At 32.7% G+C, this 24,564-nt stretch overlaps 1 protein-coding gene and 1 non-coding gene across 5 annotated transcripts; one reads left to right on the top strand and one right to left on the bottom strand.

Annotated features, from left to right (window-relative positions):
- Positions 1 to 695: 695 nt before the first annotated feature.
- Positions 696 to 802, top strand: LOC139895214 (small nucleolar RNA R71). Its single transcript, XR_011775676.1, has one exon. It is a non-coding gene; the product is annotated as a small nucleolar RNA R71 (small nucleolar RNA).
- Positions 803 to 10,767: 9,965 nt separating this feature from the next.
- On the bottom strand, positions 10,768 to 19,321 carry LOC139891339 (uncharacterized). 4 transcript variants are annotated; one of them, XM_071874296.1, is made up of 4 exons: positions 17,517 to 17,700; positions 16,706 to 16,779; positions 13,466 to 14,049; positions 10,768 to 12,449 (listed from the first exon to the last, which is right to left on the bottom strand). In XM_071874296.1, the coding sequence occupies exons 3-4, from the start codon at positions 14,033 to 14,035 to the stop codon at positions 10,971 to 10,973; spliced, it is 2,049 nt and encodes a 682-aa protein (XP_071730397.1). In that variant the 5' UTR covers positions 14,036 to 14,049; positions 16,706 to 16,779; positions 17,517 to 17,700; the 3' UTR covers positions 10,768 to 10,970. The 4 variants fall into 4 exon arrangements, with proteins under 4 accessions (XP_071730397.1, XP_071730399.1, XP_071730398.1 ...); XM_071874298.1 differs by lacking the exons at positions 16,706 to 16,779; positions 17,517 to 17,700 and adding an exon at positions 18,940 to 19,321; XM_071874297.1 differs by lacking the exon at positions 16,706 to 16,779 and having other exon boundaries at positions 17,517 to 17,578.
- Between the last annotated feature and the right edge of the window lie 5,243 nt (positions 19,322 to 24,564).

Consider the following 24,564-nt stretch of genomic DNA (forward strand, 5'->3'; position numbering starts at 1 on the left):
TAGAAGCTTGTTGATTTCTAAATGCTTGAGCATTTTGTTCATTGGTTTGTTTCTGAGATGTGAAAAATTGCGTTTGAGATTCAACTAGCTTCGACATCATGTCTTCTAAATTTGGCTTTTTATCATCGGTTTGTGGTGGTTTGTTTTGAAAAATAGGTCTTTGCTGATTGTAAGTATTGTTAGATACTTGTTGATTGCTAGGACCTTGTTGATTGTTGTATAGAACATTTCGGTTATAATTCTGATTTTGATTGTAGATTGGTCTTGGCGGTTGATAATTATTCTGATAATTATTTTCAGGCCTTTGGTTCATGTATGAAACATTCTCTCTTTGTTCCATTGTTGGTTCAATACTGAGACAATCTTTTGTCAAATGTGGTCCTCCACACTGCTCACAACTAATTCGTATTGAGTGAATATCTTTAGTCATCTTTTCCATTCGTCTCTAGACAGCATCTATCTTTGCGGAAATGGAATCAAAGTCATGGCTAGAATCGGCTCTAGCTGCTTTAGATGATCTAACGATATCTTTTTCTTGATGCCACTCATGTGAGTGGGAACCAATGTTATCAATAATTTTGTAAGCGTCAGTTGCGGTTTTCTTCATAATGGAACCACCAGCTGCTATATCGATGTCTTTTCTTGTAGTGATGTCGCATCCTTGATAGAATATTTGTACTATTTGACAAGTGTCTAAACCATGTTGCGGACATCCTCTCAATAACTTTCCAAATCTTGTCCACGCTTCATATAGAGTTTCATTTGGCTTTTGTGTGAAAGTAACAATTTCTCCTTGAAGTCTCACGGCTTTAGATGCCGGAAAGAATTGTTTAAGAAATTTTTCAACTAAAACATCCCATGTATCAATCGCCCCTTCAGGTAATGATTCTAACCAATCTTTGACTTCTCCCTTTAAAGTCCAGGGAAATAACATGAGATATATCTGTTCATCCTCCACTTCTCTTATTTTGAATAAAGTACAAATCCTATTAAACGTTCGAAGATGTTCATTTGGATCTTCCTTCGGCGCACCACTAAATTGGCATTGATTAGTTACCATGTGTAGGATTTATCCTTTGATTTCATAATCTGGCGCATTAATGTCAGGTTGAGTAATTGCGTGACCTTAGCCAGTGCGTTTAACTCTCATTCGGTCTTCCATACTTAGAGGTTCCAGATTCTCCATTATTGAATTTGTTGAATCTGAATCACTAGAGGATTCTGATTTAATGGGTTGTTCCTTGACAATATCTGTTTGAATGATTGGTGGTTTCGGAGGAAAGATTAGTGGTTCAGGATCTCTGAATTGTCCCTGAATATCCTCCGGATTCTCAATTGTGAGGTCGGGTTCCAAAAATGGATTATCGGAATTTTGAATTGGAGTACTTGGTAGACTAGATGACGATTCTAAAGAAAAATCAACGGCGACAATATTGGCTAGATGTCTTGATCGAGTTACAGGTGGTGAACGTACGAAAGGTGGTGAACGTTTTGTTCGGTGCATTCAATGAATATCCTATTAGTTATAAAAGATAAAAATTATATAAGTTATCAAATTAATAGACTTTTCTGCTTTTACCCACGTTTCGAATAGCCAAAAGATGTAGCAGGGAGCCAGAACCCTTTAAATCGGAAGCTCACAACTCAGTCACTAACAAATCCAACTATTACTACGAACCAGAAAATTTTGGATGTCTATCAATTTAACCACTTAAAATAATTTTTAGATGAAATTTAAAGAAATTTTAGAGAAGAAATAGAAAATTCTATGTCCTAAAAACTAGAGCGTCGAGAAATAAGAAAGAAAAAGAGCGCGTCGAAAAACGTAGAAAAATAAAAGGTCGAAAAATAATAAAAAGAACTTAGCGCGTCGAAACTTAAAAGGAACTAAAATTTATAAACAGCGTCGCAAAATTCTAAAGCACCTAAATCTTAGTCTAAAGAAAAAGTACTTAAGGGATTTTACGGCAAAGCCTAAAAATCTAGAAATAAAAATAACTATGGCAAAAACTATGACTTAAAACTAAATACGAACGAAAAATACAAATATTACGCTAAAACAAATAAAAAGATACAAAATATAAAAATAAACTTAAAATTGTAAAAAGTACATTATTTTTATATTATTTATTTATAAAAGTATTAATTTTTAAAGTAAATGAACTAATTAAAACTAAAAATACAAACTTAATTAAATAAAACTAATTATTATTTAATATAAACCCTAATTATTATTAATTATATATTAATTATATAATTAATCGAACCCTAATTCTGTCGGCAGAGGTATCAGGCCTGTCAAATCAAGCCATGCGATCGCATGGCTTCGAAGTTATAAGTTCATGCGATCGCATGAGCTAGGGTTTCGGGACAGAATCTGGACTGCTACAGTACCGGGCCGAACACTTTATTTAAAATATTTTTTTTCTGTTTTTATAAAATATTTAAATAAACTAAATTAAAACTTAAATTTTAAAACGAAAATAAAAATAAAGAAACTATTAATTTTATATATTTTTAACAATCTCTTAAATATATATATATTTTTTTATTTTTCTTACTTTTTATATTTTTGTATTTTTAAAATTTAAAACGTATATTTTTACAACAAATTAACTAAAACTTACTAAAAATCTTTTTTTATTTTTTTTATATAGCGTTGCGCTTTCGGCGTTTAACTCTCCCCGGCAGCGGCGCCAGAAATACTTGATGTTATGCGAGGCGTATACGAAATAGTTATATTTTTGCTACAAAATACTATTAAATACGATACAATTTTACACAAGTTATTTATTTATTTATAGAGTGGATATACCTAAACCTTGCTACAACACTTATAGGCAGTGTACCTAATTGTACAGTAGTGTAGTTTTTAGTAAGTTCGGTTCGTTCCACAGGGATCTTAGCCAAGTTTAACACTATATTTTTAAAACTATATTTGTAAATATATATAAATAAGTAGTATTATTATTATAAAAGGGGGTTTTTACCGTTTAATGACCGGTTTGTCGATTTTTAAAACTTTAGTCGCAGTTAAAACCTAATGTAAAATATTAAAAATAAATATAACTTAATTTAAAGCGTAAAGTAAATAACGATAATGAAATTGCGATAAATAAAAATGCGATAAATAAAATGACGATAAATAAAATTGCGATAATTAAAAGTGCAATTAAATATGAAATAAAGGAATTATGCTTATTTAAACTTTCGTAATCATGATGTTTGACGTGTTGATTTTAGTTTATTACCATGGGTTAATTGTCCTTTGTCCTGGATTATTCAATATGTCCGTCTGGTTTTTGTCCATAATAGTCCATCAGTCATAAATATAAAGTGCGAGTGTCCTCGTCAAATTATCCTTATATCCGAAGTCAGATATTCCAACTAATTGGGGACTTAAACTATAATTACACCAATTTTCCTTGTATATAATTCACCCCTATTTTAATAAGTCCATAGACTATTAATCCATTACCGTGTCCGGTTAAATGAACGATTATTAGTACTTATAAATATTCCGCCCATCGTGTCCGATCGAGTGTATATGGTTATTTATAGGTACATCCAATTGTAAATCTTTATATTAAATTAACAAACTATCATTTAATTAAACAAATATAAAGCCCATTAATAGTCCATAGTCTAATTTTCACAAGTGTCGTTCTTTTGTCTAAACCCCAATTATGGTACAAAGCCCAATTACCCAATCTTTAATATTTTAGCCCAACATCACGATTACTTCGGCTTAAATAAGCATAATAATAACTTAGCTACGATGCATTAATTTAAAAAGGTTGAACATAACTTACAATAATTAATAATAGCGTAGCGTTACATGGACAGAATTTCGACTTACACCCTTACAACATTCGCTAACATACCCTTATTATTATTATTAAAATTAAAATTAAAATTAAAATTAAAATTAAAATTATAATATATATATATATATATATATATATATATCTATATATATATATATATATATATATATATATATATATATATATATATATATATATATATATATAGATATACACACGTTGAGAGAATGAAGAAAGAAAAAGATGTGTTTTTGTTCAACCAAAACTGCGAAATTTATAGGACCTGACCCTCAAATTGTGGCCATGCGATCGCATAGAAATTGCACTTCCAGGCCATGCGATCGCATGGCCTGCTTTTCCAGCTCACACAGATTTGTTTGCATTCTTGCCGACGGTTTTATAATATATATATATATATATATATATATATATATATATATATATATATATATATATATATATATATATATATATATATAATTTTAAGAATTAATTATATATTATATTATATTCATGTGCATGTGCATAGTTGACTTGTAATTTTTAGTCCGTTGCGTCGAGAGTTGACTCTAGTCCCGGTTCCGGATTTTCGAACGTCCTTGCGTACAATTTAATATCTTGTATTTTGCGTTTTGCGTCTTGTACTCTTGTAATTTTGAGACGTTTCTCATCAATAATTTGAACCACTTTGATTGTACTTTGTACTTTTGAGCTTTTTGGTCGTTTGCGTCTTCAATTCGTCGAATCTGTCTTTTGTCTTTACCTTTTATTATTTAAACGAATATCACTTGTAAATAGAACAATTGCAACTAAAAGCTTGTCTTTCTTGAGGGATAATGCTATGAAATATATGTTCGTTTTTAGCATTATCAGTGCCGAAAACGCCGAATATATGGTGGTTGCAATTGATTTCTTCACAAAATGGATAGACGCGAAACCCTCAAATACGATTTCGAGCAAGCGGATTCGCGACTATGTTTAGGAAAACGTCGTCTGTAGATTTGGAATCCCTAATGAAATTGTTGGTGATAACAGGACGCAGTTTGAAGGAAACCCTTTCAACAGTTGGTTCCAAGAGTTGAATATAGAGCTTCACATCAGCAGCGCATCTGCAGGCCAATGGGCAATGTGAAGTTACAAATAGAGATATAGTTCATGCTATCAAAACCAGGCTAGGAAAGCATCGGAAAGGTTAGGTGGACGAGCTCCCCAAGGTGCTATGAGGGCATCGAAGAATACCTAAGCATAGCAGCGGGGATGAAATGTCCCGTTCTTATTGATTAAAAACGTTCCATATTAATTGATTTCGTTGCGAGGTTTTGACCTCTATATGAGACGTTTTTCAAAGACTGCATTCATTTTTAAAACAAACCATAACCTTTATTTCATAAATAAAGGTTTAAAAGCTTTACGTAGATTATCAAATAATGATAATCTAAAATATCCTGTTTACACACGACCATTACATAATGGTTTACAATACAAATATGTTACATCGAAATCAGTTTCTTGAATGCAGTTTTTACACAATATCATACAAACATGGACTCCAAATCTTGTCCTTATTTTAGTATGCAACAGCGGAAGCTCTTAGTATTCACCTGAGAATAAACATGCTTTAAACGTCAACAAAAATGTTGGTGAGTTATAGGTTTAACCTATATGTATCAAATCGTAACAATAGACCAAAAGATTTCATATTTCAATACACATCCCATACATAGAGATAAAAATCATTCATATGGTGAACACCTGGTAACCGACATTAACAAGATGCATATATATAAGAATATCCCCATCATTCCGGGACACCCTTCGGATATGATATAAATTTCGAAGTACTAAAGCATCCGGTACTTTGGATGGGGTTTGTTAGGCCCAATAGATCTATCTTTAGGATTCGCGTCAATTAGGGTGTCTGTTCCCTAATTCTTAGATTACCAGACTTAATAAAAAGGGGCATATTCGATTTCGATAATTCAACCATAGAATGTAGTTTCACGTACTTGTGTCTATTTTGTAAATCATTTATAAAACCTTCATGTATTCTCATCCCAAAAATATTAGATTTTAAAAGTGGGACTATAACTCACTTTCACAGATTTTTACTTCGTCGGGAAGTAAGACTTGGCCACTGGTTGATTCACGAACCTATAACAACATATACATATATATCAAAGTATGTTTAAATCGATAAATATTATCTTGAACCACAACTAGTTGTCCACAGTTAGATGTACAGAAATAAATCGATAAATATTATCTTGAATCAATCCACGACCCAGTGTATACGTATCTCAGTATTGATCACAACTCAAACTATATATATTTTGGAATCAACCTCAACCCTGTATAGCTAACTCCAACATTCACATATAGAGTGTCTATGGTTGTTCCGAAATATATATAGATGTGTCGACATGATAGGTCGAAACATTGTATACGTGTCTATGGTATCTCAAGATTACATAATATACAATACAAGTTGATTAAGTTATGGTTGGAATAAATTTGTTACCAATTTTCACGTAGCTAAAATGAGAAAAATTATCCAATCTTGTTTTACCCATAACTTCTTCATTTTAAATCCGTTTTGAGTGAATCAAATTGCTATGGTTTCATATTGAACTCTATTTTATGAATCTAAACATAAAAGTATAGGTTTATAGTCGGAGAAATAAGTTACAAGTCATTTTTGTAAAGGTAGTCATTTCAGTCGAAAGAACGACGTCTAGATGACCATTTTAGAAAACATACTTCCACTTTGAGTTTAACCATAATTTTTGGATATAGTTTCATGTTCATAATAAAAATCATTTTCTCAGAATAACAACTTTTAAATCAAAGTTTATCATAGTTTTTAATTAACTAACCCAAAACAGCCCGCGGTGTTACTACGACGGCGTAAATCCGGTTTTACGGTGTTTTTCGTGTTTACAGGTTTTAAATCATTAAGTTAGCATATCATATAGATATAGAACATGTGTGTAGTTAATTTTAAAAGTCAAGTTAGAAGGATTAACTTTTGTTTGCGAACAAGTTTAGAATTAACTAAACTATGTTCTAGTGATTACGAGTTTAAACCTTCGAATAAGATAGTTTTATATATATGAATCGAATGATGTTATGAACATCATTACTACCTCAAGTTTAGTAGGTAAACCTACTGGAAGTGACAAGAAATGATTTAGCTTCAAAGGATCTTGGATGGCTTGAAAGTTCTTGAAGTAGGATCATGACACAAAAACAAGTTCAAGTAAGATCATCACTTGAAATAAGATTGTTATAGTTATAGAAATTGAACCAAAGTTTGAATATGATTATTACCTTGTATTAGAATGATAACCTACTGTAAGAAACAAAGATTTCTTGAGGTTGGATGATCACCTTACAAGATTGGAAGCGAGCTAGCAAACTTGAAAGTATTCTTGATTTTATGTAACTAGAACTTGTAGAATATATGAAGAACACTTAGAACTTGAAGATAGAACTTGAGAGAGATCAATTAGATGAAGAAAATTGAAGAATGAAAGTGTTTGTAGGTGTTTTTGGTCGTTGGTGTATGGATTAGATATAAAGGATATGTAATTTTGTTTTCATGTAAATAAGTCATGAATGATTACTCATATTTTTGTAATTTTATGAGATATTTCATGCTAGTTGCCAAATGATGGTTCCCACATGTGTTAGGTGACTCACATGGGCTGCTAAGAGCTGATCATTGGAGTGTATATACCAATAGTACATACATCTAAAAGCTGTGTATTGTACGAGTACGAATACGGGTGCATACGAGTAGAATTGTTGATGAAACTGAACGAGGATGTAATTGTAAGCATTTTTGTTAAGTAGAAGTATTTTGATAAGTGTATTAAAGTCTTTCAAAAGTGTATAAATACATATTAAAACACTACATGTATATACATTTTAACTGAGTCGTTAAGTCATCGTTAGTCGTTACATGTAAGTGTTGTTTTGAAACCTTTAGGTTAACGATCTTGTTAAATGTTGTTAATCCAATATTTATAATATCAAATGAGATTTTAAATTATTATATTATCATGATATTATCATGTATGAATATCTCTTAATATGATATATATACATTAAATGTCTTTACAACGATAATCGTTACATATATGTCTCGTTTAAAAATCATTAAGTTAGTAGTCTTGTTTTTACATATGTAGTTCATTGTTAATATACTTAATGATATGTTTACTTATCATAGTATCATGTTAACTATATATATATATATATATATATATATATATATATATATATATATATATATATATATATATATATATATATATATATATATATATATATATATATATATATATATATATATATATATATATATATATATATATATATATATATCCATATATATGTCATCATATAGTTTTTACAAGTTTTAACGTTCGTGAATCACCGGTCAACTTGGGTGGTCAATTGTCTATATGAAACATATTTCAATTAATCAAGTCTTAACAAGTTTGATTGCTTAACATGTTTGAAACATTTAATCATGTAAATATCAATCTCAATTAATATATATAAACATGGAAAAGTTCGGGTCACTACAGGGGAAACCCCATTCAGCTTGTTGTACATATTAGAAGCGGTCTTGCAAGCAGAGTTTACTTTCCTAACTGAGCGAATTCTGTCATTTGATAAAACCCATAATTCCGAAGACCTGCGCACCAATCTAGACTTACTCGAAGAGCGCGGGGAAATGCTCGCGATACAGGAAGCCATCAACAAGCAACGGATTGCAAAATACTACGACAGACGGGTTCGACCACAGACATTCGTTGGTGGTGATCTAGTTTGGCGCGACAATCAGGCTAGCAGAATACAAGATACTGGAAAATTAGGCTTTAACTGGGAGGGTCCTTACAAGGTTGTTGGAATCAGTAAGACCAGAGCTTACAAATTGGTAGAGCTCAAGGGTAACCCGATAAAGAGCACCTGGCATGCTACCGCGCATAAAAAATGTTACATGTAGTGTAGAAAGTAGGAAAATTGATCACTCGACCACATTGTCTTAATTTACATGTACTTGTATCATATAACGCGCTTTTTTAGGTTACGGATGTACTACGGTAGAACACCAGTATTGTAAAACATTATCAAGGCATTAAGTCATTTTCAGTCTATAATTTCGTGTACTTTCTAAAAGCAGAATAACTATTGAGTTGGACTGCGCGCACACAACACTGAGCTAGGGCGTTTCCTGCCTACGTAAGGGATGTCTTCTCTAGCTCCCGCGCGAAAGAAGCCTGTTTGGCGACATGCTAGACTATTTAGCCGGAGGGCGATAGACATTGGGTTGTCCTAGCCACACCCGCGGAGAACTAAAGATCTGCAAGTCATGACTATAAACGACAGTGTTGGTCGCGCCTGACCTCAGTCCTAAGTGTTGGCGCACTTAGAAGACTCATATACTCATACACGAGTCTAATGAAAGTGTATATTGTGTGCACAACAGTATGCATGGAAATTAACACTTGCATGCCTCGAGTATAAATGCAATTCGCGTTAAAATCTGATACGATGAATATATACGCGCAGAGTAAACACATGCGCGAAGAAATAAGTTCGTAACAAACGGTCAAATAACATAAATCTTGTTTTGTGAATGTTCGATAATATAGTTATATACTTATATACATTGGCGAGGTGGCTTATAACGATTAGGTGGGCCCTAATAAGGCTTGATAACACAAGATTATCAAACCCACTGACAATAAACGGATTGAACAAAGAGAACACGAAGAATGAATGCAAGAACGTAAAAACACGAAATATAACGTGGTTATATGTTCAATGTCATTACTTTAATCCACAGCCAACCAAAGAGTATTCTTTATTAACTTTCGTAGGTATATATTACATGTTATATATTGGGTTATTTATAGTGAAAAAAGGAACAACGAATTAGAAACGAACGATGAATCTTAGTCGCGTACAAATTTGGGTCAATACGATCTCGCGATCCGCGAGAGATGTCTTGCTATCCGCAAGCCATGTAAAATATGTCTCGCAACCTGCGATCCGCGAGCCTTCCAGCGACCAAAACTTCCCCCTTCGCGGTCGCAAGGTCTTCTGTCTCGAATTCGCCTTCTTGTTTAAATCTACTTAGCACTCCAACACACAGTGGCGGAACATAGAGTAACCCAAAGGGGGTATCCGCCCCACCTGGATTTGACGGGGAAAAAAAATTACACTTGACTATGAAAAATTTATTAAATTTTTACATGCGCCTCATCTGTATCCGGGTTCAAATTTCGCCCCTGACAGCACAAGGGTGGAAAAGGAATACCCTTTTCATATCTTTATCTAGCATTGTATTAATGTTGTTTTGCATCATTTTCACGTCAACAACTAATCTATGGATAGTATCCATTAATAGCAAAGTTATGATTATGAACCACTGTACAGTGTGTGCAGCAGTTTATTATATGACTATTCAAAACAAACCCAGTTCACTTAACTACTCAAAAAGTCACTTATCTATATACTCCCTATGGACCTTTCATGTTTCGCGTGATGATTAAGTACTTAAACTTTGTTTTTGTAGAATCTCCTATACCAATCACACAAAATAAAAGTTTAGAGGCTTAATCACGCCTTAACACTAGACAGTTCCTACAACTCATTTTGAATTTTGACCATCTGTATTTAACATTTTAACCCAGTGATCATACCAAGATTATCTGTTGATTCCTATTATCATCATCATCTCAATCATGCATCCGAATAGTTATATAACCTAAAAAAAAAAAGTTATATAACCTAATTTATTCATATGAACAAGAAAATATAAAACGATTCCCTATATATATATATATATATATATATATATATATATATATATATATATATATATATATATATCCTTAATAATTTTCGCACTCAAATCTTAACAAGTCAATGACTGAAAAAGTCAACACTATAACCAAGTCTATTTCCAACCTAACCCAAATTAGGGCCAGGGCTTAATCTTCTTCTCTTTAATTAAATGGGACGTCATCAAAAAATGATTTTTTGGAGAATTTAGCCATTAAACCAACGACTCTGCAACATATACAAATCTCAACAACAACAACAACAACAACAACAATTACTTTACTACTACTTATCAATTTCGTCATTTTCATCATCTCCCTTCACAACTGAAGAAGCATCACTAACAATCCCAACTTCACCACCTTTTCTTCTTTGATATTTTTTCGATTTTGACGATTTTTTGTATCCAAAATCCCACATGTTCTCATCTTCATCTTCTTCTTTACTTTTCTTCCTACTATTAACAGTCAAAAAACCGTTAGCAAAAGCTTCCAATGCTCGTGCAGTTGGTGGCCTATTTCGAGTCCCCTGCCTCCTCAAACCAACACTATTCTCAGCTTCTTTCTGTGGGCCCGGCCCGTTTCTTTCATCTTTCACTTCGCTCACAAATTCAACATTCCCACATTCAGGTGTAACATTCAAATCAATTAAATTCATCCCATGTTCTTCAACAACACTATCAATTGAGCTGCATCTTGAATTAAAACTCAAATTCGATGACAACTTATTATTATTATTAGCTTGAGACGATGAACCCACATGAGACGATGAACACATATCTCGTTCCGAGCTAGACTCAACCTGACTGCACGCAGTTAGCCTCCTACGTCTTTTTACACGATGCCCTGAAATTTCTTGTTTCAACTTCCTACTCAAATTGTCTTTCATAACAAATTTCCTTGTGGGACCCTCGTCGGGTATTTTTCTGTCATCAAACACTTTCTGTTTCTTAACACGCTCTTCTCGATTCACCATTTCTTTCACTTTATCCGATTCATCACTCGAAACCAATTCGCTATGAATTTCATCAGAACGACATCTCGAATTCAACTTCAACAATCCCAAATCTGTTACCCTAACAACCTTTCCGCCACTTAAACTCGTATCAACAACCGTAAACTTCATTAAAACGTTACCAAGACTCGGGGTCGGGGCCCGCGGTTGAAGATAAAAGTGGATTTTCCGTTTCTCACGAAACTTGAGTTTGTCTTTTTCTTCCTCTTCGTCTTCTAATTTCACGTCATTTTTCTCGTTTTTTTCCTCACAATCGAGTTCGATAAGTTGTGGGTCCAACGCAACTTTATTTAAAACATCTGTTACAGAATCCAAGTAACTTTCTCCTTTGACTAATCTTTTCGAGAACTTTTTAACGCCGGGCATTAAAAACACTAACGAATGTTTCCCGTTTGTAGCGTAATTGTACCCGCTCGGTTGTTCTGAGTGCCACCCTCGAGCAAGCAAACGAGGCCAAACGGCTTCCCAAAAAAGATCGTTCGATCGAGCTTTACTTAGCCGATAATCACCGGTTAAAAACGTGACGATTTCCGATGAGGTCAGAGCCGAACAAGCTTTTCCGATCGGTATTTCGGGCCGAATGTGTATCGCTTGGTTTTCTTTTGTGGGTTCTATAAAACTTCCTGTTAAATCTTGCTTACTTTTTCCGATTGCAACTGCATCGATGAACATTTCGATCCCGATTAACGTTTTTAAGGAAATCACGTAGTGTTCGAGTGATATCCCCCCTTCTTCAAATGTCCTCGAAACCTGCCATATCATTACAACATAAACAATGGAGTAATATATTTAGTTGTAAATATAAAGAAGAAACCGACCACCCCGATTTCTTGTTATACTTATTATTAACCTTGTATATAGTTCCCAACTCCACTCAATAAGAAAATAATTGCAAAAGGTGATTGTGTAAACTATGCCTGGCAATTGAGAACCATTTGGGTCAAATGGGTCAAGCTTTCGGGTCAATTGGGTTTTGAGAAAAATTAGGCTTGACAATGTATACCAAAACTAGGAAAAGGTCCAATGGGTTTCCCTTTCCCTCCAACCTATTGGGTCCTATACAAAATATTAAGGAACATGTCAAGTGGGTATAAATTCCTAAAAGGCAATAAAATTATCCGTTTGACCCATGACCCAATTCAACCCAAAACCATTTTGACCAGTTACCCAAACCGACCCAACCTGACCCATTTGCCGGGTATAGTATAACAATGGATCTTAATAATACCACAACGTTTTAGCATACAACATTGTCATTTATCCATCGTGTAAGCTACATTTCAGGATAAATTGTGCATGAATTATGCAATAGTTATCATCATCTAACCAAACTTAATCAATTAATCATGCTTATTAGGAACTTAAAAAATCATTAGCCAACAAATCCTATAGTCATGTAAATTATGTCCCTTACTATATCCAAAATACACCTGTCATCAAATACTGATTTACTGCAAGAATTAACAACAAATCTCTGTTTGACTGGAAACATTATTCATGACCATAGTTCATCAATCCATTTCATCAATCCATAAAAACATCATTTACATAAGTTAACACCAAAAATTAGAAGTTGAATTCAAAAAAATCATCCATTGACTAACATCAGTATCAGTTACCAAGTCACTATATTCATATAGCATAAACATTACAGTAACATCAACATCATTAGTTAACAATCAACTAAAGAAACAAAAAAGTATACATTTTTCTGTGACATTCAAATAAAAATAAATATAAAAGATATAAGGCTTCGTTTAATGTACCTCCAAGAGCGAATTCTGGCACTCGTGAGACACGCGAGGAAACAAACGCGCAAGAAACTCCTGTTGTCTTAATCCACTAAATATCCTTTGTCCCAAAACACACTTTTTACCTTTACTTTTTCTACAATCCGACCATCGTTTATATTCCTCGCCCCTATAAAACTCACCATAATAATACGACAATATCTCCCCGATCTTTTTACTCTCCATAAACCGTTTCACCAAAACAAAATTCTTCTCGAATATATACAACCCCAGCACAAAACTACGTTTTTCCACCTCACTCCACGTTTTCAAAACGGACCCAGGAACAAGAACATTATCCACATTATTGTTCTTATCTTTTTGATTAATCCAAACTACTGGTATATCTAATCCTATCAAGAACTCGTTTGGTATGTATTCGAGATACTCGGAAATCATAATCAGTGTTGGGATTTCGGTTTGGTACTCGTTACCCACTCGAGAAACGTTTACTAATTTTCCGTACAGTCCAGACGCGTACGTTTGCGAAATAGGTGAATGTTTTCTTGACATTTCATCACTGATGCAATCATCATTGTCCTCCATTTCAATCCAATTTTCTGCAACGATATCACAATAATTAGTGGCGGAATCAGAAAAAAAAATCACAGGGGGCGAATTTTTTTTTTTAAAAGCGTTCACATTCATGAAAATACAACCTTTTGGGTCATGGGCTTTTGGGTTGGGGGCAAAATCTGGAGGCTTTTGGGAAAAATATGGAGGCTTTTGAGGGCAAAACCAAATTTTAAGTCTGAAAATTTCAAATCCAATGAGGGCAAAATAAAAAAATCTAAAAATTTATCACAAAAAATTTCATGCCCGCTGGGGGCGGGTGCCACCCCTGCCCCTATGTAGTTTCGCCCATGACAATAACCATAGGTGTTAAAACAACACTAACAAACATTACAAAAATCACTTTCAGCCAATTATGGTGAAAATATGTGTTGTTCTAACAGCAACATGAACTAATGCAATCCAGAAATAAAAATTTGATACTGCAATACAGAAAACCTTAAAAAACCCATAATAAGTATTCGCGATACACCTCAACCAACTTTTTCATTCCGCTGTGGTCTTCAATTTCTTCTATAACTTTCTCAAATTTATTCTCTACATTTAATTTTCTCCATTTAAGTCTCTGCTTTTGTTAGCTTTCATGAGTTTTGGTGTGAAGAATTCTTACTAGAAGTTACAGAGGTAACTTTGATTTTCAATTTAAGAATATATGTAAACTTAAGAGTACGTACTTTGATCCATTATCCTTTGTCTTTGTTAGTCACCCTAGAGATTTCCTCTTCTAATTTTGATTTTCACTTCCATTCTTTTGAGTTGCCCACCAACTGTTCGACTTATTGTCTCAAAGAGTTGTTTTCTCTTTCACACTCTTTTTACCTCACCCAATCATCTTCTCCGGCGATCCAATCATCATCTCCTCCGGTCAATCTTCTGGCGGACGATGATGTAATCTCAATGTCGAAGCCAAACGGCTTTTCGTTTACAAAGTCGAGTGATAGTCGAGTAACTTCGTTCCTGATCTTCAATTTTCCGGATACATGGTCTCGTGATGATTGCCGAAGAGTTTTTGGGGAATACGGGAATCTCAAAGACGTGTACTTTGCACGTAAGAGATTGTCGAGCGGTCAACGTTTCGGGTATGTCCGTTTTGAAGGTATCACGGATACTGACTCTTTTGCCAAAATATTAAACACCATACAAGTTAACGGGAAATGGGTTCGTGCTTACAAGGCTTTGGAGAGGAGTATAGATAAACAGTCATCGAGTAAGGTTCGTGATTTCAAATGGAATATTGAGGGGTATGAAGATTTCCCTCCTGCTCCCTGGAATCAGGGATCGTCAAAACCTTCAAGATGGGAAGGCAAAAGCTTCGCAAAATCGCTTGTAGAGTTTAAACATAACCCAAAAGTATCTCAGATTCCTTTCTCTAATCACATCGAGATAAAAGTCGGGGGTAAATGGATAGTATTCGATCTTCCTGATTCGGTGAACAACCACAATCTCGTTTTTAGTTTCAACAAGGATCGGTTATTTTGGTCTCTGGTTGAAGTGAATAAGCTTAAGGTCGACGTCGAGGATGGAGATTTTCAATTGGCCAAAGATAAATCAGAAGGTGATAATGAATTGTCAGGTGAGAGTAATAAATCGTTAAGTGAGAATAAGGAATCATCAAACATGGGTGAGATCAATCGTTCCTATGGTGAAGAAAACAAAGGGAAATCTGTTGAAGAACAGGGTAATTGTGTACCTGCAGAAGGAATCGATGAGGTAGAAGATGGTGAGATTGTGTCGCCTGAAAACAAGAATACTCGAGCTCCGTCCGTTGATTCTCCGGCACCGGTATCCACAACGGAAATAATCGACGGTCCGATGTCGGATGCAGTTCAAAGGCCGAGGGATTTTTCGTTTTCCAAGATGAACGGCGCTGGTCTCGATGAAAATAACAGCACGCGTGATGCTGGTTCGTTGAAATCTCCAAGGAATTTTCAAAAACATGTTGAGCTGGATCAAACCTTTGGGCCAGATTGTACTTCTGACTCTAATATGGACAATTACTCTTCAAATGGGCCGAGCTTGGGCTCAGACGAAAGAGACGTGGGTGATCCTAGTTCATACGAAAAAGAATGTGTCGTGACGTCTATTCCAGCTCATACCGCGGTTGCTCGTTTTCGTGTTAAAAGGAAAAAAGTTCCTCCTTTGATCAAAAGTCATTTTATTAATCATGTATGGGGTAGGAATAATATGAAGCGTAACCGACGTCGAGATAATTTTCGATGGAACGAAAGATATTTTATCGACAATGTGATGAATAACTCGAAGGAGGATATTGGCTGTTGCTCATGTTGCTCTTCTTGCGCGTCATCGGACTCGGATACATCATCGGACTCGGAAACATAGTTTCTCAGTTGTCGTGTCGTGTTATCTCTAATGTCCTCGTGATTGTGTGCCCTGTATAGTTTTCGAGCTTTGCGTGTGTGTGCGTCCTTTTTGTGGTTGCGTGTTGTTTCGTGTTTTTTCTAGCTCCTTGCTAGTTTTAATCTCGTGTATTTGGTTCTTTTTTTTAATAAAATTTTCTTGCCTTTAAAAAAAAAAAAAAAAAAAAAAAAAAAAAAAAAAAAAACTAACAAGATAAGGCGATTTGGTAACTGCACATGAGTCAATCAACAACAAACTGAGTATTAAAATAACCGTATTACATACACGCAACAACAAAACAAATAATTCATCTGTCACTGCAGCATTGTAAACCACCCGAAAATTATTAAAAGAACTATCTGCAAGAAACAAACACAAGCTGAAAAAACAAAAATGGCATATTATTACATCTCAACCTCATTAACATGAATAACAATCAGGATTTTGTTAACTATTCATAAGGTATATTTTACATTTACTTTTTTCTTATACTTAGTATAGAGGTTTAATAAAGATATGAACCTGCAGTAGCAACCACATTAGTCACAAAAAAATAATTATAACAATTTTCTAAATATGGATAATGAAAAAAATACACTTTAATTAAATGTATGTAACACAATGTGACCCATGAGACTAAACATGAAATAATCAGTCACACTGTTTTGGAACTTTAACAAATCAAGAACCCTTGGTAAAAAAAAAAAAAAATCAATTTTTTCAGCAAAAAAGTAAACACTTTAATACAAATTGGACAAACCCAATAATACAAGAAGCACAAATTACAACAATATAACATAAACTCGTAATGTGATCCCATCGAAGTAAACAGCATCAAATTAGTGAAAATACAAACAAAATACAATAAATACAGTAAACCGCTAACATATACAACTATAGATACAGCAAAAAACACAAATCTTGAGATGATATACAGTTTGAGTAAATAAGGGGGTTTACAGCAACTTTATTACATGAAAAATATATAAAAGAAATTATAAATTTTTACAGCGTTGATTTATGGTTGTTGTTGAAGGAATGAAGATGAATACATGCAAAACGTGAAAGATGATTGGTTGAAAAAGAATAAGATTACCTTGTTGTTGTTGAGGGTGAATCGCTGCGTAAGTTGAAAGAACCCAAAATTAGAAAAAGAATTGTAACAAAGAAAGAAAGCGAGAGAAGGTTTTTATTTATTTATTTTTATCTTTTTTATTTTTGTGAAGTACTCCGTACTAAAAAGAAAATAATATATGGGGGTTGTGAGAGAAGGAGGGATCGGGTCTGGTACGGTCTGATCCGGTCCGTTTACGAGATGAAATGATATTAACACGCGCGGTGGATAGCGCGTGAGTGTACGCTTGCATGCATTAAAACGTGGCACATTTGACACATAATAGTGTGTCCATATACCTTTTTAATACAAATAAAACGTGATTCATGAAACATGATTATTACTTTTCGTCTCATCTCATAATAAGTAAACCTAAACAAATCGGTAAATTTATCAGTTTGAGTTTTTTTATTTAGAAGAATAAATTTAACTAAAAATTATTAGTCGTGCTACATGAGCTTCGGTGCGGTTTGTTTATGAATGATATGAGTCGGGTTTGAAACGGGTATAGGTAATCTCAGACTTGAACTCGATTGAAAAACCATGTTTCAAACCCGGACTCATACCTCTCGGTTATCATTTACTTACTAAGTGTTAGGTTCCGGTTTTTCCCACAGGTAAGCGGGGATACTTACTAACTCTCTTGTTAATGGTTTTTCACAAGTATCGAATATCATAGGCTTCTTCGGACAGGGCAAGATGAGCGACCAATCAGAACCTAAAAAATTATAAAGGCATAAAAATCTAATATATCTGATATATATTTATATATAAGAGTTGATCAACGACTTTCACCGCATTAACTTTTAAAAAAGAAATGTTCGATGTACTCAAACTCCGAAGTTTATCTCGTACTTATGATAGCTTTTGTTGGGACCATTGGATGCTGAAAGTAACTAATAACTTCGTACATGATAATTACTTAATTTGATAATGCTATTGATATGAAATGTAGCGACAATATCATGAAAAAATGGACGGAGTAATTGAGAAAATATTATAAGGTAACTTGAAATCCAACTCTATAACGACTACTTGATTGTTGATTACCAACAACGATCGGCCCCTTTCCGGACCTCTCCGAAGCGATCGGGGTGGTGTTAAAATGGAGCGGTAGAGACTTCCAGATATTAGGCAGAAATACCTAAGGTGAAAAAAGACGAAACTACTCTTTTGCTCAAATTATGACTGAATCTGTGTCTTATGCTCAGATTTGATACTTTTTTTACATTTATTTATACCACTATTATCTTCATTCCAATAACAACATCACAAACAACACAACTAGATCTCAAACACATCAAACTCAAATTTATACGCCAACAAAATCACGAGTTGAAAACTACAAAAAACTTTAGTTCACATTAAAAAAATGGCCAATTTTGAAAATGATGGATGAGAATACCTTCTTGATATCAATGATTCCGACCTCACTCAACCCGCATCACTTACAAGTCCCACTGAAACCATATTGGACTCGACCCAGTCTCCACCATCCCCCCAACCTAACCGTAAAAAACAAAAGCAACCTTTTTCACCACCACGACCTATTTTGCGCGGTTCTGGGTCTAACAAAAAGAACCAATTATCGCAACCGGTGGCCAGTATTTTGGAACACGGTCGGTGGAATAAATATGAGAATTAAATGGACGATTGGGTATTTGAATGAAATCCGAAGTTTGAAACTCCGGATTTGCACGTATACACATTCTGTTGACTCAACTTTGCACGTGGTGGAAAAGCGTACAAACCGAAGTTTGAAACTCCAGATTCATCAAAACCGGAGTTTCAAACTTCGGTTTTTCTATTTTTGTAACAAATTTTTCCAAATTTCTATTTTTGTAACAAATTTTTCCAAATTTCTATTTTTGTAATTCACTTGCAAAATCTACTATTTCAAAAATAATAATAATAATAATAATAATAATAATAATAATAATAATAATAATAAATCCTGCTGCCTCTATGATGTTTAAAATTCTAAAGTGACATGTACGAGTAATTGCAACCAAACCAATTTAGTAGAACAAAGTTTGACTGGATGATTACCTCGTTAAATTCTTGCATAAAATATGAACCACAAAGGCCAAACTAAAAAATAAACTCACACAACCCACTTATCTCATTTATTCCATCTCATCTTTAATTCCGAATTTTTTAAATATAACTTTAAGTGCTATACTTAAGCTTTTATAACCTACATTAAATGTTAATTATAAATTTTAACTTGTTAAAAATTACTTCACTAACTTGCTAATAATCACATTTCTACACTTTTTGTAATACTATTTATACAGAATTTTTTTAAGTATCCCTTTGGGCTGTGTTTCAAAACATCGATCCAATACTTAAATAGAAAATTTTAAAAAATATACTCCGTAATTAAATATAATTTTTTTGACTAAAAACTTAACTTTAAACTCGAGAACTTCATCAAAATAATGAACACGCGAAACACAAATATAACGACCCGTCCTAATCCATCTGGACGAATACATTACATTTGGTTACATCGCGAGGTACTTGACCTCTATATGATACATTTTACAAACAGTGCATTCGTTTTTAAAAGACAAACTTTCATTACATCGAAAGTTGACGGCATGCATACCATTTCATAATATATCCAACTATAATTGACTTAGTAATAATCTTGATGAACTCGACGACTCGAATGCAACGTCTTTTGAAATATTTCATGAATGACTCCAAGTAATATCTCTAATATGAGCAAATGCACAGCGGAAGATTTCTTTCATACCTGAGAATAAACATGCTTTCAAGTGTCAACCAAAAGGTTGGTGAGTTCATTAGTTTATCATAAAACAATAAAATTCATCATTTTGATAGACCACAAGATTTAAATACAGTACACCTATCTCGTGTACGAAACCATTTTTCATAATGCTTAGCAGAGTAGGTTCGTATCCTTTTCTCCCCCGTAGGTTGCCTCGCGATTTTTAAATAATCGTGCACATATCTCGTGCATAAAACTAATACACATAACCTGTGTATAAAAATCATTCTCTCGATACATAACATTCATAATGATTTCATTGCTCAACATGGTAACCGACCTTAACATATAATGCGCATCAATAATATCCCCAAAACAGAACATCTCGTCTGTATAATAATCATATAAACTTCGAAGTACTAAGCACCACGCCCACTAGCTCTTTCGTCTAGTGAACATTCTGGGTGGGGGTGTTAAACCCGGTAGCTACCTTTAGGATTCGCGTGAATTACGGCCATACCCGATTTTAATTCTTAGGTTACCAAGCAATGATAATCAGGGGAAAATATATTCATCAATTGGTGGTAATTATCACGTCCACATAATTCAATAATAATCCACAGAACATCTGTCTGCATAATAATTCATTCGAGGAATGTTTTGTTTGTGTCTATCTCGTCAAACATTTATAAAAGCATTTCATGTATTCGCAGTTCAAAATGTATTTCAAAAGTATTTAATAAAGCAGTTGTAAAAGCAGCGCATGTATTCTCAGTCCCAAAAATGCAAAGAGTAAAAGGGAATCAAATAAACTCACCATACTGTATTTTGTAGTAAAAATACATAGGACGACATTGAACAAGTATAGGGTTGGCCTCGGATTCACGAACCTATATTATTCATATTTATATTAAAACATATAATCGTAATCAAACATATTTATATATATTATTATTAATGATATAATTTTTATATTAATAAATTATATGTTATTTTATCTATTTAAATAAATAATAATTTTAATATAGTTAAGTGTTATATTATATATCTTTTTTATATAAGCAATCTTTTGTTTACATATTATAGTTATAATAATACTAGAATAAGTATAATGATAAAAATAATAATTTTATTAATAATAATAATGGTAGTATTAATAATAGTTTTTTAAAAAAAATACATATTTAAAGTAATGATACTTTTTAGTAATGATTATATTAACTTTTATTAATAACCGTGCTCGTTAATGATAATTATTTTAATAAAAGTGATAGTATTAATAATAATACTTCTGTCAATATTAATAATACTAATTATAAAATGATACTAATACTAATAATACACTTATGTTAATAATAAAAGTTTTAATATTTATAAAATGATAATAATAATAATAATAATAATAATAATAATCATAATCATAATAGTGATAATAATACTTAAAATGGTAAATTTGGTAATATTATTAATAATACTTATAATAATAATATAATAAAGTTAATAATAATGTTAATAACGATAATAACAATAATACTTAAGGACAATACTAAAATGATAATTTTATTAATGATGATAATATTTATAAGCCTAGTAATAATAATACTAATAATATAATACTAATAATAATGATAATGATAATAATAATTATGTTAATGATAATCATAATATTAATGTTAATAATAACACTACTTATCATTACATTAACAATTAACAATGATAATAATAATAATCATAATAATAAATATAATGATAATAATAATGAATAAATAAATAACTACCTCAATAATAAGCCTTTTAAAAAAATTCGCCCCAGCTCAGGCTCGAACCCGTGACCTTCCGCTCACCCACAAACACCCTCACCATCTGAACCATCACGTTTTTCAATTATTCTACGGATCCATTATTTATTTACCTCATTAAATTCGGCCTCCATAATAAAATAATTCTTGGCCCAAAATAGAAACCGAATACAAGTCCATCCCGGCCCACTATCTGAAATCCATTTATTTTCAAATGGAAACCCACGTAGCTGTAAACTTGATCTGGCCTAAGTTCCATCAAATGATTATAGAAATCGATAGTCTGTACTAGTGGATGTATGCTGTAATTGAGTCGGCCAGTGAAACAAATAAAAGAAAAAGAACACGCCAATTGAATGAGCCAAACTGTCGGCTACCTTCCCTTTTTAATTACACAAAAGTCGACCAAATTCTATCACAAATCACTTGCATAACTTTTATAATGCTCTATATATAAAATCCATATATATATTTTTATATGACCCATTCTCTTTCAAATAAAATATATTCGATCACTTGTTTTCATCTTCTTTCAATTCAACTTTAATGAATGTCATAAACAGGTTCGAATGATAATGTTTAAATGGGTTCAATGATGGTTGTCGATGGTGGTTTGAAGATGGTATTTTAAACCCAAAAATATTCTCAATGAACCTAAGTAAAGTGGTATGTTGAATGCTTTATTATGTATATTAATTTTGATGTTGTTTATGGTTTACAAGATTCAGGATACGATAAGATGAATTTTGTATGCATGATGGTATAAAACTAAAATATATATACCCGAAGAAGAATGGACTAAGGAACATAAGATAGAAGTAGTACATATTCACTTAAAGCAGCCGGCTTGAGATTGAAGCCGCCGGCCTAAAATCGTTTCGTGTACTTAAAGCCCAAGAAAAAGCTAAAAATGGAAACGAAATCAAAAAGATTGCCGTCTTCCTGATTTTCAAGCAGCAACAAAAGTAGCCGTAAGTGGTTTGTGATTGTAGGGGCGGTTTACGATTTGTTAAAACTGAAACATAGCAACTACAGCTGCAGGCTTGATCGATGTGGTGTTCACAGCTGAACAGAAAACCACATGTTGCAGTTGGTTTTCTCGGCCAATATTAAGAGAGAGAGAGAGAGAGAGAGGAAGGAGAGAGAGAAGGGAAGAAAGAAGGGTTGTGGTGGCTTCATCGTGATAGGAACAAAAGAATAGAAGGTATAACAGTGGTGTTGTTGAGTTTTCAATGGTTTTATGATGGTTCGTGGTATACGGTGGTGAGGTTCGTTTGGGTTGGTATTTTGGTGTAATGGTGATGATATAAAACTGAACCAGGAAACGAATGGCAATTGTAGTATTCTTTTACAATGGTGTTTGTGGTTGTATGGTGGTGCTTTGTCGTGGTGTTAATCCAATTCACCTAGTAACTCGTTTATTATATAATCCAATGTCGACAGGTTTAATTCAATCAAGAACAGAACCTTTTTTTAAAAGAAACAAACTGAGTTGTTAATTAGATTGGTACGATGGAAAGTGATATGTAATGGATTGGGAGCAGAAACAAAAGAAAAAGAAAATGACAACGTTGGTGCTTGTAGGGTGGTTAAACGGAGATGGTGTTTCAAAGGTGATGGAGGAAAGTTGAGTAGCAGGAATCAATGGAAGTGGTCGTGCACTAATGTGGGTTGTGTGTGGGTATTCATAAAGTAGAAAAATAGAAAACGTAAATGAAATATTGTTAAGTGGTTGATGTGTGTTGTCATAAACCACTCATATCTGCACCTATATAGAACTAAAATAATATATAATATAGATTATAATTATATACAATAATTAACGTGTTTACAGCTCACACAAAGATATTTATCTGCCGACACTTTTATTTGGAATAGTATTTCGTACCCCGTTGATAATTAGTGGCGGATAAAAGTATTCAGAAAAATCCCACATTTTTAAATTAAGTATATTTATTTATTTTGGTCATTATGGTATAAAATTCGAGCATTAACTAATAAATAAAAAAAAATTAAATTAATTATTCACTCCCAACCCCAAGTAAAATATGAAAATTTTTAAAATTCAACAAATGGTTCCTAAATATATCTTTAATAAACTTAAAATTTATAGAACTCATTTTTGGATCACCATTCATTTTAAAATAATATCAATTTGAATTTAACTTGCTTAATATCAATCGGAACATCAAAGAGTATTACTATTATTTAATATATTTTTTTTAATATACATTATTTATATATAGATATGTTTTAAATAATAATAATTATTTTACATAATTAATTTCTAACCAGTACATCATAAATTATATTTCAAATCATATATATATATATATATATATATATATATATATATATATATATATATATATATATATATATATATATATATATATATATATATGAATAGGTATGTATATATAATTATATATATATATATATATATATAATTATATATATAATTATATATATATATATATATATATATATATAT

This window comes from Rutidosis leptorrhynchoides, chromosome 2, assembly GCF_046630445.1.
Source record: "Rutidosis leptorrhynchoides isolate AG116_Rl617_1_P2 chromosome 2, CSIRO_AGI_Rlap_v1, whole genome shotgun sequence".
In the NCBI taxonomy this organism is placed as follows: domain Eukaryota; kingdom Viridiplantae; phylum Streptophyta; class Magnoliopsida; order Asterales; family Asteraceae; genus Rutidosis; species Rutidosis leptorrhynchoides.